We start from the raw sequence: 16,956 nt of genomic DNA on the forward strand, positions 1-16,956 counted from the left end.
ATATAACGAAATAAATAATATGTAAATTAATATTTAACAATAATTAAATAATATACGACAAATCACTACAATTTATTTTATATAAATAATAACTTTACTATAATAAATATACATAAATTTTAAAAGTATTAAATAACTCAAAAAATTTTTACATTAAAAAAAAATTGTTGTTTTTTTTTTCTTTTAATTATATTATTAATAACTTTACAAACATATTTAAAAAAAAAAAAAGTTATTTAATAAAAAATATAAAAAAAAAATCGTTAAACTTTTGTAATGTTAATTTTATTTTTATGATAGATAATTATTCTTTAAATTGAGATATAATTGAAAATATATAACATATTTTCATAATATGGCATAAATAATACTTCATTCAGGAATGTCAAAAATTTACACAACTCTGGTGGTTTATTTAAAATTTTTGTATGATTAAATTAAATAATTAAAATATTTTAGTAATTGTAATCGTTAATGAGGAACTTGTTAATGTCACAGAAGAAAATGAAATCACTCCAGATGTAATATTTTTATATATATAAATATATACTGTGAAAAAAATAATAAAAAGTATCATTAATATATAATAAGAAATATCTTATTTGATATCTCAATATTTTATATTTACTTTATATATACTAATGATGTAATTATTGAAATATATCTAAGTTAATGACTTATATACTTGTTAGGAAATAAAAGAGAATATAAAAGTTGAAAAAGGTAATTTTATATATTGGTTAATATTGAAGGTCATACGTAATCATAAACTTTATTATTAGTGTAATGATTATGAAAAGCATAGTATAAGAAAAATTAATTAATTTAACGTATTAGTTGCTTTATATTTTATTAATAGCCAAATAATTTTTATAAAAATTAGTTAAATTACTGCAGATGAATGAGTGATTTTTTTTTATTGTAAACAGCTGTAAAAGATATTTTAATCGGCTCCCTTCTTAAGTTTTGCATTAAACATATCATTGGGATTTATTCTAATAAGATTCGGCATACGTAACCCAAATCGGCGTTTTAAAATACGTTGAAGAACTATATCATTTCTACTATTGAGATCAAATGGAAAATCCTTGTCAATATTTAGATAATTAAAAGTTAAAACAATATTAGTAAAAATAAAAAAGACAATTGATAGAAATATTAAAAACTTATTCATAATGACAATTTAAAACTTTCTTTCAAAAGTTAATAATATGAAATAAGAAAAATGGAATATTTTTGGACGTTTTAAATTACACAATTTTTAATAATATTTATTACTTAAGGGAATTAAAAAATTAAAACTTTTCTTGTCATTGTTCCCTAAGCTCATTAACTTCTGGGCGTTTAAAAAATAATACATTAGTAATTATCACTTTAAAACAATAGAAAGTAGATAATAAAAATGGTTCATAAAATAAATGTATAATAATTTAAAAGTCTATTATCATACCATTGTTACAAAAAGGGAAAAAAAAAGAAATAAAAAGGATTCATTTAATGCCTTAATAAATCATAGAAAATTGCTTAATAATGTGGAATGAAATTGTTAAAATAATTATTGCAACATTTGCAAAAAGGAATGTAAAATATATTTAATTTAAAAATATAAATTTTTATTTTAAAAAGATAGGTCAGAAATGATATAGTATAAATAAAAATAAATTTTTATATTTATTAAAAAAAAATAAAAAAAAAAGAAAACTAACAACAAAATATTAGGAAAATAAATTATTGTATATGATTAATATATTATCTTAATGATAAAAAAAAAGAATATAGTTAGTTACATTACAACTTATAAAATGTATTATTATATAATTGTAAAACAAAAATTACAAAACAAACTTTGTTTTATTCAATAAATTGCACTTTCTATCATTTTAATATATAACTTTGCTTTTTATCATTTATTCTTAAATTTAAATACTTTTCTATTAAAAGAAAAATATGTATAATTATATATTATATTCTGAGACATATAAATATATATATATATATGTATATATATAAAATACATATATAAATAAAGAAAATATTATTAAAGGATCAGGGTCAAGGAAAGTAATCAATTATAACTCATGAAATGAGTGTAAATGTTTTTTAAACTATTTAAAAAGTCTCTATACTTTTAAAAGATATTTTATTAAAGATGAAATGTAAGTATATTTACTTTTTTTTTTAACTTGTTAACAATTTTAATTCTATAAAAATTAACAATCACATATATATATATATATACATACCATCTATAAAATGCATGTACAAAAAAATTATTCATATATTTCTAAAACTATTTCATTTTGACATTTTTATATTTTTATAATAAAAATAATTTATAAAAATTTTTATCATAATTTACAATAAATTATAAAAAAAAATAATAATTTATAGTAAAAAAAATAATAATAATTTACCATATTAATGATAAGTTTTAAGATAAGAAAGATAACTTAATAATTAAAAGCATATAAATAATCAATCAGGTGATAATATTGTCTCCAAACAATAAAGGTTAGAACTATTAAAAATGTTATAATAATCATTAAATAATTTTTAAAACTTTATGAGTCGTAACAAGGAGATGATATGTTTTACTGTAAGATTAATTACAGAAACACACAAAAAAAAAATTATTTAATATATAATTTATTTTAAGGAATAAATTTATAGTATAACAATTTCAAAAATTTTAGAAATATAAAATTACATTGATAAAAGGTAAAGTAACAAAACCATTCATCTTCTTAATTTCACTTCCGATGAATGGTAATATGGTTATGTAGATCAACATGTTTATAATATTACTTAAATTTATTGTTATTTGAAAATATATATTTCAACAACAACAAAATATTTTAACGGTTACACTCTTTCCACTCAATATAAATTTTTTTTTTTATGCGTAAAATCTTTAAATATGATAAAAGATTTTTTTTTTTATTATATATTGTTACAATTTTTATCAATCATTTAAAGTACAACATAATCATCTATACCTACTTATATGTAATAAAAATCATATATATTGTCATTCTCCTAATTTTTATAGATTGTTTGGTAATCTTCTAAATGAGCATATACTGAGAGTTGGTATATTATCAAAAAGATTAAAAATTTAGTAAATATATATTGCTACAGTTTTAATTTAATCGCAACAAGATGTGTCACTTTAAACATGATATAACTTTAAAATCAATAATGATTTACACTATAATTTTGATTATTTTTATATCCAATAAATTAAAACGATGTCACAGTAAAAAAAAAATAACATTTACCATAATAAGTATTAATATTATTAGAAAAAAAAAAACTTTTATATTATTTATATTAAACATTAAAAATTATAATTATTATCAAATTAAATGGGGTAAAAAAATTTTTTAAAATAAAATATAAGAAAAAATTTTTTAAAATATTCCTTGATTGTTATAAATAAGAAAATATAATTAAAATTATGTCATAAACATTTTTCTAATATTATTCTTAGAACGAATAATTTTAAAAACTTCCGTTAATGTAAATAATAAAACTTATTATAAAAATAAATAATGAAATAAAAAAGATTATTTAAAAAAAGGTGTTAAAATGAAAAACAAAAAAAAAAGTTTTTTTTCATTTATTTTGTTTATCTATAGTATTAATTTTTATAAAATCATTTAAAAAAAATCTTTTCATTTTGTGGGAAATTTTAAATATAAATAAAATTTGCTTAAAATATAATAAAACAAATTTATTGTAAAATTTTTAATATATTTTATTTAAATAATGTCTTTTTTTTTAATAACTCTATTCTTATTCCACAAAAAAAAAAATAAAGTTATAATAATGAGTTCACCTATCTTTTTTTATTTTAATGCTAACAGTGATAGAGAGACAAAAGAACTCATACTACGTAATACCTCAAAAAAAGATATCGTTTATAAGGTTCGCCAAAGTTGTCCATTATCAGTTAAAGTAAAACCATATACAGGAGCTATTAAAAGTGGAAAAATTCAGGTTATTTCAGTAACTTTGAGTGAAAAATTTTCAAAAATACAATCAGCAATTAGTAAAATATACCTTGATATTTTTTGTTTAGATGTTAATAAGGATAATTATGATGTAAGGCGTAGTTGGTTGTATGGAAATAATGAAAGTATGGAACAATTGTCACATCGTTTAATGTTACAAAAAGTTCATAATGAATGCCCACGTAGGATGGTTATAGATCTTCCAGACAGAGCCAGCCTCGTCGAACCAATAATACTTCCAATAGATTTTTACTCTGAAGGAGACACCAAAACATGCCATCCTATTGATGAAGGTAAATTAATTAAAATATATTATTATTATAAACATTTTTAGGTATTGAAGATGCTGAAAAATTTGATTGGAAAGATAAATTATTTTATCATCCAAAAAGAGGAGTAGTTTGTAATGATGAAAATGTTATGGAATCTCATATACGTGTCCCATCAAATCGTGTTGTATCTAATGTTGTAAATGATATTGAACCAAAAGTTATTGATAGAAATAATGCCTCAAATGGAATAATTCAATCTTTGGTAAAATTTCTATTTCCACCCATTGAAAATAATACAATTAAAGAAAATGTAAATAATGATGTGACAGGACCAATAGATTTGAAGGCTGATGTAACAACATACAAGGCAACTGAAAGAAAACGTAAACGTGGAACACTAGGAATTTGTGGAGCATAAATATTAATTAACAATACTTTTTTAATTATTAGTCAAAAAAAAGAAGAAAAAATTTTTTTTTTCTTTATTAATATATATTAACTGTAATAATTTTTTTATTATAAAAAAAAAACTTTTAACAATTCAACAAAATAATAATAATAAAGTTTTTGTAGATAGATTAATTGTAATAATTTGATATATGTATTATTTTTTTTTTAATTATTCTAAATAGATAAAAAGTTAACTTAAAAATAATGTCACAATAAACATTTATAATTATTACTCACCAATAAATCTTATTTGTTCTTATCTATTAAAATAGTTTTGATGGAAGTATAGATGACATATCTAAGAGTTCCCTAACTCTTTTTATTTTTACCAATAGCAATGTCTTAACAATTATTGAAAATTTTTATAAGTTTATTGAAGAATAATTATATTGCAATCGTAAACTAAATTGTTAGATATTATTTATTTATGTTTTTATATTATTATAATTTAACACATTATTTTGGTTTATTTTTTTTATATAAATATATATATATATATTTTTTTTTGGTGCTAAACAAATTTTTCTCCAAAATATTTAATTAAATTTAAAATAATTTCTATTTAAAATAAAGTAATTTAAAGGTTTTATTATATTCATCCTATAAATAGAAGTTTAAATGCCTTTTTTTTTTTCATTGAAAGATACTATTTTTCTTTTTTATATCACTAGACTTTTGTTGCTGTTAAAAAATATGATAAATTCATGACAGTAAAGTTAGGTTTAAAGATAAAATCCTTATTTTTATGCATTATAAATAATATTCTTTGTCTTGTTCATCTTTAACATTAGACTAAATATTTACATTTATTTTTAAAATGTTTTTAACAAAACTTTATGTTTAATAATATTTTGAAACATTTTATATTTACTCTTTTGTAAATTTTTGTCATTCTCTAAGGAAATTGAGTTATTTGTAATTACTAATTTTTTACAGTTTATCATTCACTTGAGTATCTTTTCTTTTTTTTTTTTTTTTATTTCTTGAAATTATTGTAAGAAAATGTAAATTTTTTTTTTCCTATAAATAACAATTTATTTAGTTTTATCTAAAAATTATTTTTAAAACTAAAGAATATTTGCGCAGCTGTGGTTATACTGTTAAAATTTAAGAATTCAATGCAATCATTATATTTGTTTTTATAAGATTTTTTTTTGCCTAGAAGTAGTTAAATTTAGCGGAAAACCATTTGAAGGTTATAAAGATATTTTTTTTTTTTTGGCATGACATATGTACACAATTAATTTTTAGTATTAAAGATAGTTATTATAATAATAATAATAATATAAATATATATATATATTTTTTTTTTATTTTTATCTATTTATTTTTTTTTTAATTTAATATTCACTAACTGATATTTTTTAACGAGATAAATTTTAGCTAACGCCTATCTATTTTACAATTTCCATTTTTCATTAAAAACAATTGAAATGGATGTTTTTTGTTTTCATAAAAATAAAATGTTTCTACTCAATTAGTTTATGATAAAACTAGAAATACTTTTAACTTCTTTGCCCAATTCTAACATAAAACTAACATCTCAAACATAAAAAGAATACACGCCTTCTCACATTTCTTTGGATATTTAAGCCTTTGAAAGTGTTATTGCAAGATTCTCAATTTAAAATAACGTTTAATTTTAAATGTATTTAGAGTGTTTGTAGATGCCTTTAATGTATAAAAGAACTATATTAATTACTGGAAGCTTATCAGGAGTAGGTAAGCAAACAGTTATAAATCTTCTTATTAATTCTAATAACAATCATGTGATTGTTCATGGTGATACAAAAGAACATTGTGAAAAATTAATATCAGCTATTTTTGAGACAAATGATTCAATATGTAGAGATAATATTGAATATGTTACAGCTGATTTTTCTGATCTTAAACAAGTTGTATTAATGGCTGAAGAGGTTAAGACAAGGTTTCCTTGTTTAAATGTCATTATTTGTTGTGAAAATGCAATGTCACAAAGGCAAATAATCACAAAAAATCATCTAGAATTAACATTTCAAGTAAATCATTTGGCACATTTTTATCTTATCAATCAACTTTTACCAATATTAAAAAAAAATTCACCATCAAAAATTATTTTAGCAGGAAGTATGCTTCATAGTTTGTAAGTTTAAGATGATAGATAATATAATATAAAAATAAATATATATATATATTATAAATAATATAATATTTATTTTGACACATAATCTTTTATATGAAATAATAAGTTAAATTTTATAAAATTTTTAGAAATAGACTAGACTTAGAGGATATGCAATGTGAGAAGAATTATGATAAATATATGCAATTTTCGAGAACAATGTTGATGAATCATATGATGATGTTACATTTATACCATATGATGAATGAAAATGATGATGAAAGTATAAATATTAATATTGTTGATGCTTCTCCAACATTAGAAAAAACAGCTATTAAACGAAATGGCAAGTTATCACTATCAGATAGTACTTTATCAAACATTGAAGGAAAAGAAAATAAGTCAATTGCAGGGTTATTAGAAGCTGGTCTATTTGATAATGTTTCTGGAAGGTTTTTTGATATGAATGGTAAACAATTAAAGTCATCAGTTGAGGCGAGTGATGTTCGAAATCAAAAAGTATTGTGGAAATATTCAGAAAATATGTGTAAAACAATATTTGAAAATTTAACATAAACTTTGACAAATATTTGCTATAACATTATATTATAATAATATGAAGAAATATCTCATGAAACATTAATTATATTAAAAAAAAAACTTATCTTTTCTAATATTATGAGAAAATATATAAAAAAAAGTTGTATATAAATGTACATTTTGAGAAACTATTTAATTCAAAAGAAAAAAATTTTAATTATAAAACTGTAGTATTTTTTTTGTAGTTTATTTTGTATTTTTTAGTTAAAATTTATAAAAATAAACATGATTTTTTAAATAAAAATACCTATTTTTTACCATAATTCATCTAATAATAAATAATAAAAAAAACTTTTTTTTATATAATATTTACCACAAACATTTAAAATTTTTCTTAATGTTGTTATTCAAAAAATACCATTTTCTATGTATTTTTATAACATATTTAATTATCAATTCAGTTAAAACGTAAACATTAATTTACTTAGCATTTACTATAATTTAAAAGATAATTGATTTCAAAAAGTTTTCATTAGGCAAAAAAATTAACTGTTAAAACATTTTAAACCAATAAATATTTGCCCAAAAAATAGTTTATTTGTTAATTTTTTTTTGTCCTAATTTTCTACACTTCTTTTTAGTATTTATTTTTTTGTTTGTTTATTGTATGATAAGAAAATATAAGGAGATTTCAATAATTTTTCAAATTATTTTAAATATTATAAAGATTAAATTGAATAAAACTTTAAAAATTGTATATGAGAGTATATGTGTTTACAGGAAGTCATTTAAATTTGACATTATTGTGTTTATATTCAATAAAGCATTCACTATTTTTTTTTTTCAAACAATGTTTACGATTAGTATTAAATGCCATCTATAAAAATTAACATTACTTAAAATTTATAATGTTTTATTTAGAATAAATGTTTTTAAACGATTTAGTATTATATTAATTATATATAATTTAAACATATTATTATAATAATTTATAATAATGTTAGAGATTATTTTTTTATAATTTGTAATGGAATTAGTCTATTTTTAAATATAACCATTAAGATGATAGCAATAGAAACTAAAATACCTTGCATTACCATACAATATTTAGTTCCGCTATGATTAAAAAGCCATCTAAAAAAAAACATAGTTATTGTTATGGTAAAATAAACATACGTAGCAGAAAGTGGACCAATTGCTCTGGCAATCGAACCAAATAATTCCATAATTCCTTGCATAAAACCTTGCCTTCTTGGTCCTAAAATATCTGCATATAAAGCACCATTTGGTCCAGATATTGTAGGGAATCCCATCCCTAAACAAAAAATAAAACTAATAATATATAAAATAATTGGTGTTCTTGGAGTATCTTCACACCATTCAAACTTTCTAGAACATCCACCTTTATATTGAGTATTTTCTATTGTTGAATTTGGAGCAATTGGTATATAATCTAATTTTTCTGTATAAAATGGCCAGGGATAATTTATAATAGTAAATAATAAAAACATTGATATTCCAACTATAATCATTTTTCTTACATCACTAAATATATTTATAAACTTTTACTATAAAAAAAATAAATAAATACTTACACATATCTTAATCTTGTAAATGCTTGAAGTAAAAAATTAGCAAAGTTTATTAAAGCACTGCACCCAAGCATAATACCATTGTATAGTATTGCTTCAGAATCACTCCAATTATACATTGCTATTGTTAAAGGTGATGCCAAAACTTCAACATTTGTTGCCATTGTTTGAATAACAAACCAATTATAAATGCATATTGCTACAGCAATTTTATCAAATGGTGGTAATTTTTTATGCTCTTTTACCATTTTCTCGTTACTTTTTATATCTTTTTCATTTTCTTCCTCAATACCAATAAATGTTTCTTGAAATGAACAAAAAAAAAATATTATACTTAAACAACATACAACAACCATAACAAGTGGTGGTAATGTAAACATATTAAGTTTTAAAATATTAAATAATAAGTAACCATCAACACCAAAAGGATTAAAAATTGCTTGTATAACAGGTCCTATTGTTGCACCTAATGTCATTGAAGCAACTCCAAGTGCAACAACTTTTCTCCTTTCTGATTGAATACATGCTGTAGCATTATATGCTCTTAAAACACCATTTGTTCCTGAACCAATACCAACAAGAAAACGTGATAAAATCATTATATAACTAACTTTTTCAGAAGAAAAATTTGCCAATATTGCATAAATAAAATTTCCTGCCAAAACAAAAAGTAATCCACAACAGACAGGAATCCTTGTGGATCTTATTTTTTCACTCCACCAACCAAAAAAAGGACATCCAAGAGCTTGACCTATACTAAATGATGCCACAACCCATCCTAAAATACTTACACTTGCCTGATTATCTGCTGATAATAAGTATGGCCATAATGAAGTAAAATATACTGTTATTTGTATACCACCAAAAAATAACATTACATAAACTAAATATATTGACATCCAATCTGTTCCATTTTCATTTAATTCTCTTAAAAATTATTAATAACATAACTAATGATAAAATAATTTTTATCTTACCTTAATTTTCTTTCAATATCCTCATCATAATCATTAGTGTTATGGTTGTTTTCAGGTTTTTTATTATCATAAATAGAATTACTTTTAGGTGTCATCCTAAATATTGATATAGTTTTTACTACTACATGATTTTAAATACTACTTCTTCTTATAAAAACCAAAATAAATTTTATTAAATTTATTCAAATCTCTGAATAAAAATCAACTAAAAGTAGTGGGTTTCTATAAAAATTACACAAAAAAAACTATGGAATTTAAAACAAAAAGCAAGTCTCGGTAGAAATATTTTGAAATATTTTATAATAAAAAATGTAATTGTGTCAATTTTATCAGTATAAATATAAATTGATCTTATAAAAAGATTATTACAAATAAAATACGCGAGACTTATCAAAATAAATTATGTAAAGTTCCATTTAAGCATATAAGTCATCATCATCATTAGATGGTTGAGGTGCTGAATGTCCACCAACATTGTGAGTTCCGTCAGTAGGAAAACTGAAATTATTTCCAAATCCACGTTGTTGTTGAAGTGTTTCAGAGAATGATTCATATTTTACAATATCATTATCAGAAACTGAACGTCTAGCGTATTTCATTGCTTCTACAAAGTGCTGTCTTGTTAATTCTGGAACTGGGTCATTTTCATCCTCCATAACTTCTTCTCCTCTAGCCTGGCGTTCTGCACGTTCTTTTTCCATTCTAATTTCCTTTTCAATAGATTCACGTATAGCTAATTTACAAGCTCTTTGACAAATTTCTGTGATATCAGCTCCAGAAAATCCAATAGTATTTTGAGCCAAATATTTAAGGTCAACATCTTTGGCAATTGGTGACTTCTTAAGATTGGCTTTGAAAATTTGAAGACGAGAAGCTTCATCAGGTAATGGGATGTAAATAAGTTGGTCAAGACGTCCAGGACGAAGGATAGCAGAATCAATAATATCTGGTCTATTAGTAGCTCCAATAATAAAGACATTTTTCTTAGCACCAATACCATCCATTTCAGTAAGAACTTGATTGATAACACGATCTGCAGCACCACCAGCATCACCAGATCTTCCTCCACGAGAAATAGCAATTGAATCCAATTCATCAAAGAATAATACACATGGAGCGGCAGCACGAGCTTTATCAAATACATCACGAACATTAGCTTCAGATTCACCAAACCACATGGTTAAAAGTTCTGGTCCCTTGATACTTATAAAATTAGCTTGACATTCATTAGCAATAGCTTTAGCAAGAAGTGTTTTACCACATCCAGGTGGTCCATAGAAAAGTACACCACGTGATGGTTGCATTCCAAATTTAAGATATTTCTCTGGATGCTCAACTGGATATTGTACTAATTCTTGTAATTCTCTCTTAACATTTTCAAGTCCTCCAATATCTTCCCATGTAACATTTGGTGTTTCAACAACTGTCTCTCTCAAAGCAGATGGTGAATTCTTATTCAAAGCGAAACGGAAGTTATCCATTGTAACCGCTAAAGAGTTAAGAACCTCGGCATCGATTGTATCATCTTCCAAATCAATAAGTTCCATTTTCTCACGAATTTGTTGGATAGCAGCTTCAGAACATAAAGATGCTAAATCAGCACCAACATAACCATGACATTCATTGGCAATAGTTTCAAGATTTACATCATCAGCAAGTTTCATATTCTTTGTATGAATTCTTAAGATCTCAAGTCTTCCAATAGCATCAGGAATTCCAATGTCAATTTCTCTATCAAAACGTCCAAAACGACGAAGAGCCGGATCAATAGAATTTGGTCTGTTTGTGGCAGCAATAACAACGACGTTGTTACGTTGTTTAATACCATCCATAAGTGTAAGCATTTGTGAAACAATACGTCTCTCAACTTCTCCATGAGTTTTTTCCCTGTTTGGAGCAATTGCGTCAACTTCATCAATAAACAATATTGAAGGACTATTTTTTTCACATTCAGCAAAAGCCTTACGAAGATTAGATTCTGACTCACCAGACATCTTACTCATAATTTCAGGACCATTAATGAGGAAAAAGAATGCTCCAGTTTCATTTGCTACAGCACGAGCAATCATTGTTTTACCTGTACCAGGTGGTCCATATAAAAGAATACCACGTGGAGGTTTAATACCTATTGACTTGAACAATTGTGGATGTCTTAGTGGAAGTTCAACCATTTCTTTAATCTGAGCCAATTGCTTGCGAACACCACCAATATCATCATACCCAATTTCATTCAAATTCTCCTCCTCATCAGCACGTTTAATTGGATCACCCTCACAATGAATCATGGTATCTGGGGCAACAATACAATAAGGAGATGGTTGTGCATTAACAACCTTGAATTCAACAGTCCTCATTGCAGCTTTTACAGAGAAAATATCACCAATGCATACTGGTCTATAATTTTCAGTAAAATATGGTTTCAAGAAAACTTCGAATAAATTTCCAGTTAATCCCTCAACAGTATCATCAATTGGAAGAATATGCACACGTTCTCCATAAGAAATATTTGGAAGAGGATTAATAAGTACAAAATCTCCCAAACGAATACGAAGATTGTTACGAACAACACGATTCATTTTAATTTTATCAACAGGACACTCATCGTCAACAACAACAATCGCAACTGTCTCACGTCTTTTTTTTCCTTTGATAAGAACAGTATCACCACGGAAGAGCCCAAGTTCGTCAACTTTAGTTTGGTTTAAGAAAATAGTAGAATTATCATCATCACCTGATTGGTCTACCATCAAACGATTTGGTTTAGCTTTAGTTTGTAAGATAGCTGTTGCAAGTTTATCATTTTTTTTCTCATCAGCCGATTTCTCACTATAAAAACATAATGTCAACTAAATCAATGGAATTGCCAAACTTACGTTGGAACGCTAGCCATGTTGAATAGTTAATGTGAAGAAATTTTAGTTTTAAAAGAATGCCAAAATGGTTCAAAAAATCTGAAAATAATAAATATAATTGAATTCCAATGAAAATTTTAAAATTGGTATAGATGTTATTTGCTATTTGTTTCAAATAAGATTACTAACGTTAAGAAAAGCAAAAGGAAGTAGAATTTCGAAATACCTAAAACAAAAATTGAAAGATGAACACTTTAACGTATTAAATTTGTTCACCTTTAAACAAAGTGAAATAAATACAAATTTCTTTATACAGAGCTACATCATCATTTTTGATGACGACTACATTACTCCAATAATGTTTATCAGGCTGTCTCTTAAAACGCTTAACAAGCATTTACAATTTGAAATTCGCACATTTTATTAATACTTTCTTTAATTTTTTTAATTTTTTCGCTTTAGTTGGATATTGTTATGTAAAATATATATGTTAAAAAATTTAAAAAATTAGGTTACAGTTTATTTTTAATTTTTGGAATAATTTTTAAATGTTAGATTATAATTTTTCCCCATTTATCGATATCTAGACATTATGAATCTAAATAATTTTTTTAAAAATTTTTTAAGGTTAAATAATGGGAAAAGCCAAGGGTATCTGTACTGCTCGTAAGCTCCGTAATCACCGTCGTGAACAAAGATGGATGGACAAACGTTTCAAGAAAGCTCATATTGGAACACGCTGGAAGTCCGATCCATTTGGAGGAGCTTGTATGGCTAAAGGAATTGTTGTTGAAAAAATTGGAGTCGAAGCTAAACAACCTAATTCTGCTATTCGTAAGTGTGTCCGTGTACAACTTATCAAAAACTCCAAGAAAATAACTGCATTCGTTCCAAATGATGGTTGCTTAAATTTCATTGAAGTAAGTTTATCTTTTTTTAAATTTTAAGTTATTTTCTTTAGGAAAATGACGAAGTTCTTGTATCTGGTTTTGGTCGTTCTGGACACGCTGTCGGAGATATTCCCGGAGTTCGTTTCAAGATTGTCAAAGTTGCCAATGTCTCTCTTCATGCTTTGTTCACTGGAAAGAAAGAAAGACCACGTTCATAAGTAATTAATTTCGACCCTTTTGTTACTTGTTATTTTTTTTGGATGAAATAAAAATTCGTCTTTTAGTTAAAAAGGAATATTTCGACATTTTTTTTTGTTAAACTAAAAATAAATTACAAATTTTTTCTTTAAATTTTAATTTAAATAAATAGTCAGTATATAAATAACATTCCATTTTGCATAAATATAAATAATTATAAAAAAAAATCTTATGTTTTTGTCGTACAAATATGCAACATACATCATTGCCATTGGAATTTTTTTCGTATTATCATCAATTTGTAGTTTTGGATTTAAATGTCAAACAATATTTTTAAATATTCCACATTATAAAAGTTTATCACTTTCACTTGGTTTTGAATGTTTTAGTTTATTTTTTGCTGGAGAAGCTTTAGCATATTTATCTGCTGAATTTATTGTACATTATGTAGGATATCGAATTGTTTTAAAATTTGCAGGATTCTTTGTTTGTATATTTTTTTTAATAACATTAAGTGGAAATATCTTTTTAATTAGAATTGGAGCATTAATTGTTGGAGTTGCTGTTGGTAACATATGGACTTCAATAACATCTTTTTTAAAATATTCAAGATCTAATCCATGGAATGAATTTAGTAAAAAAGTTTTTGCATTTCTACCATTTTTTGTAGTAGTTTTGTTTCCAATGCTAGGAATTACAACCTCATTACCAAGCAGTCTTCCAGTACTTTTTAATTCACCTCCACCTAAAAATGTGGAAAGTAAATTTTCACCCCAATTATTTGAACATTTAAAAGATGTTGTTAGTGCAAAAATTTTTTATGAACATTTATTAGAATATTTAATTTTTTCTTTATTAGGTACATTTTTATTATGTGTACAACCAAGACTTTGGAAAATTGTTGGAATGAAAATAAATAGTGAAAAAAATTTACAATTAACACTTGTTGATTATAACAATGAAAAGGATAGTTTTTCAAAGTCAATAAATGAGCTATATAAAAAAAAACGAAAAATTATTATTAAATCATGGAAAAGTGATATTAGTAAGTATGGATAAAATAGGATTAAATTAATTATTTATAGGATCAATACCCTTTATTATTTGTAACCGATTTATGATTATTGGTTATTTTCCACTTCTTTATATAGGGGCTATGACAGCATATGTTGGACCATTAATGACTTCAGGAATTAATTATGGAGACATTGAAAGAGATTTAAGTACACAAACTGGTTATTTAACAATTTTAACAATATTTATTTGTATTGGTAGAGGAGTAACACATTTTTGGTCTACTTTCAATGAGAAGGAAAGATATGCTAAAAATAGAAAAGGAAAATTATATACTTTATTATTAACATTAGTAAGCTTATTAATTATCTCATTTGCGGATATATTTTTACCACGTGGTCAAGTTGATTTGTTATATGGTATTGTTAGGCACAAATTTAGTTTTGCAACAAAATTTTTAATACTTCTTCGTTTACTTGGTATTTCATTTTTATCAATGGCAAGTGCATTCTCAGAGTACTATATTTATGGATATTTTGAAATTCTTGGACAAGAATTTGGAAGTAAAGTCATGTATATTGTTAGAATAATACATTGTATAGCTACAATGTCTTTTGTTTTAATATTTCAAAATATTCCAATACATATATTTCCTTTAGTAATGTCAATTTTTATCTTAATAACAGCAATTAATTTTTCAAAAGCTGAAAAATATTTAATCAAAAGTATTTTTATCACTCAAGGAGTCAGTCAAACAACGATAACAAAAAATAAAAGTTAATAAATATAAAGTGTATTTTACCTCAATTTATATACATTCTCAAAATGAAAATATACTACTAATTTTATCTATTAACTATAATAATTAATCAAGTTTTTTTTTTAATTTATTATCTATTTCTTCTAACTTCTTAATTTCCTCTAATTCTAAAATTTTTGCCTTTTCTCTTGCTTCAAGACTTTGTAATGTTTTTGGATCTCGTTTTCCTATATCTAAAAATCCTATTTCATGTTCTTTTCTATTTAAAAGATTTTGTAGGTAAGCTAAGTCTTCTTTTCTAGTAACCCTTTCTTGGTCTGATCGAGCAAATGGTCTAAAATATTTCCACATTTGATTTAACTTTTCTTCATCTATTCTTTGAACAGCACTATGTTCAGAAAGAGATTTTTTAACTTCTGCTAAACGTTCATGATTTTCTGGTTTAATTTGAATTTCTTCATGTTTAGTTCTTAAAATTTCTAGTGCTTCCCGTAAAGTTAACCTATTTGGCAGCATTTTATCTTTTGGAGGTTCATAAAAGAAATATTCCCATGATGGGTCATTTTTATGGGCAATTTCAGTTTCACGAGTTGGATATTGTTTGTCTGATTTGGTGTCATTAATAACTTCAGTACTTTTAATATTAAATTTATTCATATTTTCAACTAATGTTTCATGTTTTTGTTCTATTTCCTAAATAAATATAAATAAAATTTTATTATTTTTTAGCAAACCTTTTTAATTTTTTCATCTTTCATTATATTTTCATAGGCTTTTTGTTCTGTTTCATATTTTGGTGCTGGAATTTTTTCACCTTTTGTTATTTTGTCAAATTTAAATGCTACTCGTTCTTGAAATGTTCCAGATTCAATAGTTTTAGATATAGGATTAAATAGTTTTTTAAAAAACCCCATGTTTATTTAAAAAAACTATTTACGTTTCTCCTATTTATCTTATAAAGAAAAAGTAAATCATTGTACCAATTTTGTTTTATAAAACGAATAAGTAAATACTAAAATTTTTTTTTAAATTATCAAAAGATAACTTGTACACATACTTATTCCAATATAATCTTAATAAATAATAAGACAATATCAGCGAAGTTGTGAAATTAATATTCCGTCATCAATTGTTTATTAAATCTTATCAAGAAAAGATTCAAATTTCCTGGCGACGGACATTAGTGAACAGATGTGTTTAACTTGTCTAAGTTTGTAAATTTTAACTCGAACTTCAACACCATCAAAATAAAATTAATTTTTAATGCATAAAATTTAATATTAGATTAAAAAAAATA

At 23.8% G+C, this 16,956-nt stretch overlaps 8 protein-coding genes across 8 annotated transcripts; 4 read left to right on the top strand and 4 right to left on the bottom strand.

The window, feature by feature from the left end:
- Positions 1-3,828: 3,828 nt before the first annotated feature.
- SRAE_1000245300 (MSP domain and PapD-like domain-containing protein) lies at positions 3,829-4,703 on the top strand (the record flags this gene model as incomplete). The annotated part of the gene is made up of 2 exons (XM_024649531.1): positions 3,829-4,306; positions 4,348-4,703. The coding sequence occupies 2 exons, from the start codon at positions 3,829-3,831 to the stop codon at positions 4,701-4,703; spliced, it is 834 nt and encodes a 277-aa protein (XP_024503399.1).
- Positions 4,704-6,402: 1,699 nt separating this feature from the next.
- SRAE_1000245400 (Short-chain dehydrogenase/reductase SDR family and NAD(P)-binding domain-containing protein) lies at positions 6,403-7,412 on the top strand (the record flags this gene model as incomplete). Its single annotated transcript, XM_024649532.1, has 2 exons — positions 6,403-6,857; positions 6,986-7,412. 2 exons carry the CDS (start codon positions 6,403-6,405, stop codon positions 7,410-7,412), a joined length of 882 nt encoding a protein of 293 aa, XP_024503400.1.
- Positions 7,413-8,383: 971 nt separating this feature from the next.
- On the bottom strand, positions 8,384-10,040 carry SRAE_1000245500 (Major facilitator superfamily and Major facilitator superfamily domain, general substrate transporter and Major facilitator superfamily domain-containing protein; the record flags this gene model as incomplete). The annotated part of the gene is made up of 4 exons (XM_024649533.1): positions 8,384-8,510; positions 8,553-8,921; positions 8,972-9,895; positions 9,946-10,040. The coding sequence occupies 4 exons, from the start codon at positions 10,038-10,040 to the stop codon at positions 8,384-8,386; spliced, it is 1,515 nt and encodes a 504-aa protein (XP_024503401.1).
- Positions 10,041-10,361: 321 nt separating this feature from the next.
- On the bottom strand, positions 10,362-12,835 carry SRAE_1000245600 (Transitional endoplasmic reticulum ATPase; the record flags this gene model as incomplete). Its single annotated transcript, XM_024649534.1, has 2 exons — positions 10,362-12,771; positions 12,819-12,835. 2 exons carry the CDS (start codon positions 12,833-12,835, stop codon positions 10,362-10,364), a joined length of 2,427 nt encoding a protein of 808 aa, XP_024503402.1.
- Positions 12,836-12,844: 9 nt separating this feature from the next.
- SRAE_1000245700 (Hypothetical protein) lies at positions 12,845-13,194 on the bottom strand (the record flags this gene model as incomplete). Its single annotated transcript, XM_024649535.1, has 3 exons — positions 12,845-12,896; positions 12,987-13,023; positions 13,074-13,194. The coding sequence occupies 3 exons, from the start codon at positions 13,192-13,194 to the stop codon at positions 12,845-12,847; spliced, it is 210 nt and encodes a 69-aa protein (XP_024503403.1).
- Positions 13,195-13,432: 238 nt separating this feature from the next.
- SRAE_1000245800 (40S ribosomal protein S23) lies at positions 13,433-13,905 on the top strand (the record flags this gene model as incomplete). Its single annotated transcript, XM_024649536.1, has 2 exons — positions 13,433-13,717; positions 13,759-13,905. 2 exons carry the CDS (start codon positions 13,433-13,435, stop codon positions 13,903-13,905), a joined length of 432 nt encoding a protein of 143 aa, XP_024503404.1.
- A 211-nt stretch (positions 13,906-14,116) lies between these two features.
- Positions 14,117-15,680, top strand: SRAE_1000245900 (Hypothetical protein; the record flags this gene model as incomplete). Its single annotated transcript, XM_024649537.1, has 2 exons — positions 14,117-14,930; positions 14,971-15,680. The coding sequence occupies 2 exons, from the start codon at positions 14,117-14,119 to the stop codon at positions 15,678-15,680; spliced, it is 1,524 nt and encodes a 507-aa protein (XP_024503405.1).
- Positions 15,681-15,764: 84 nt separating this feature from the next.
- SRAE_1000246000 (NADH dehydrogenase [ubiquinone] 1 alpha subcomplex assembly factor 4 family-containing protein) lies at positions 15,765-16,573 on the bottom strand (the record flags this gene model as incomplete). Its single annotated transcript, XM_024649538.1, has 2 exons — positions 15,765-16,352; positions 16,394-16,573. 2 exons carry the CDS (start codon positions 16,571-16,573, stop codon positions 15,765-15,767), a joined length of 768 nt encoding a protein of 255 aa, XP_024503406.1.
- Between the last annotated feature and the right edge of the window lie 383 nt (positions 16,574-16,956).

The sequence above is a fragment of the Strongyloides ratti genome, assembly GCF_001040885.1.
Source record: "Strongyloides ratti genome assembly S_ratti_ED321, chromosome : 1".
Classification (NCBI taxonomy): Eukaryota; Metazoa; Nematoda; class Chromadorea; order Rhabditida; family Strongyloididae; genus Strongyloides; species Strongyloides ratti.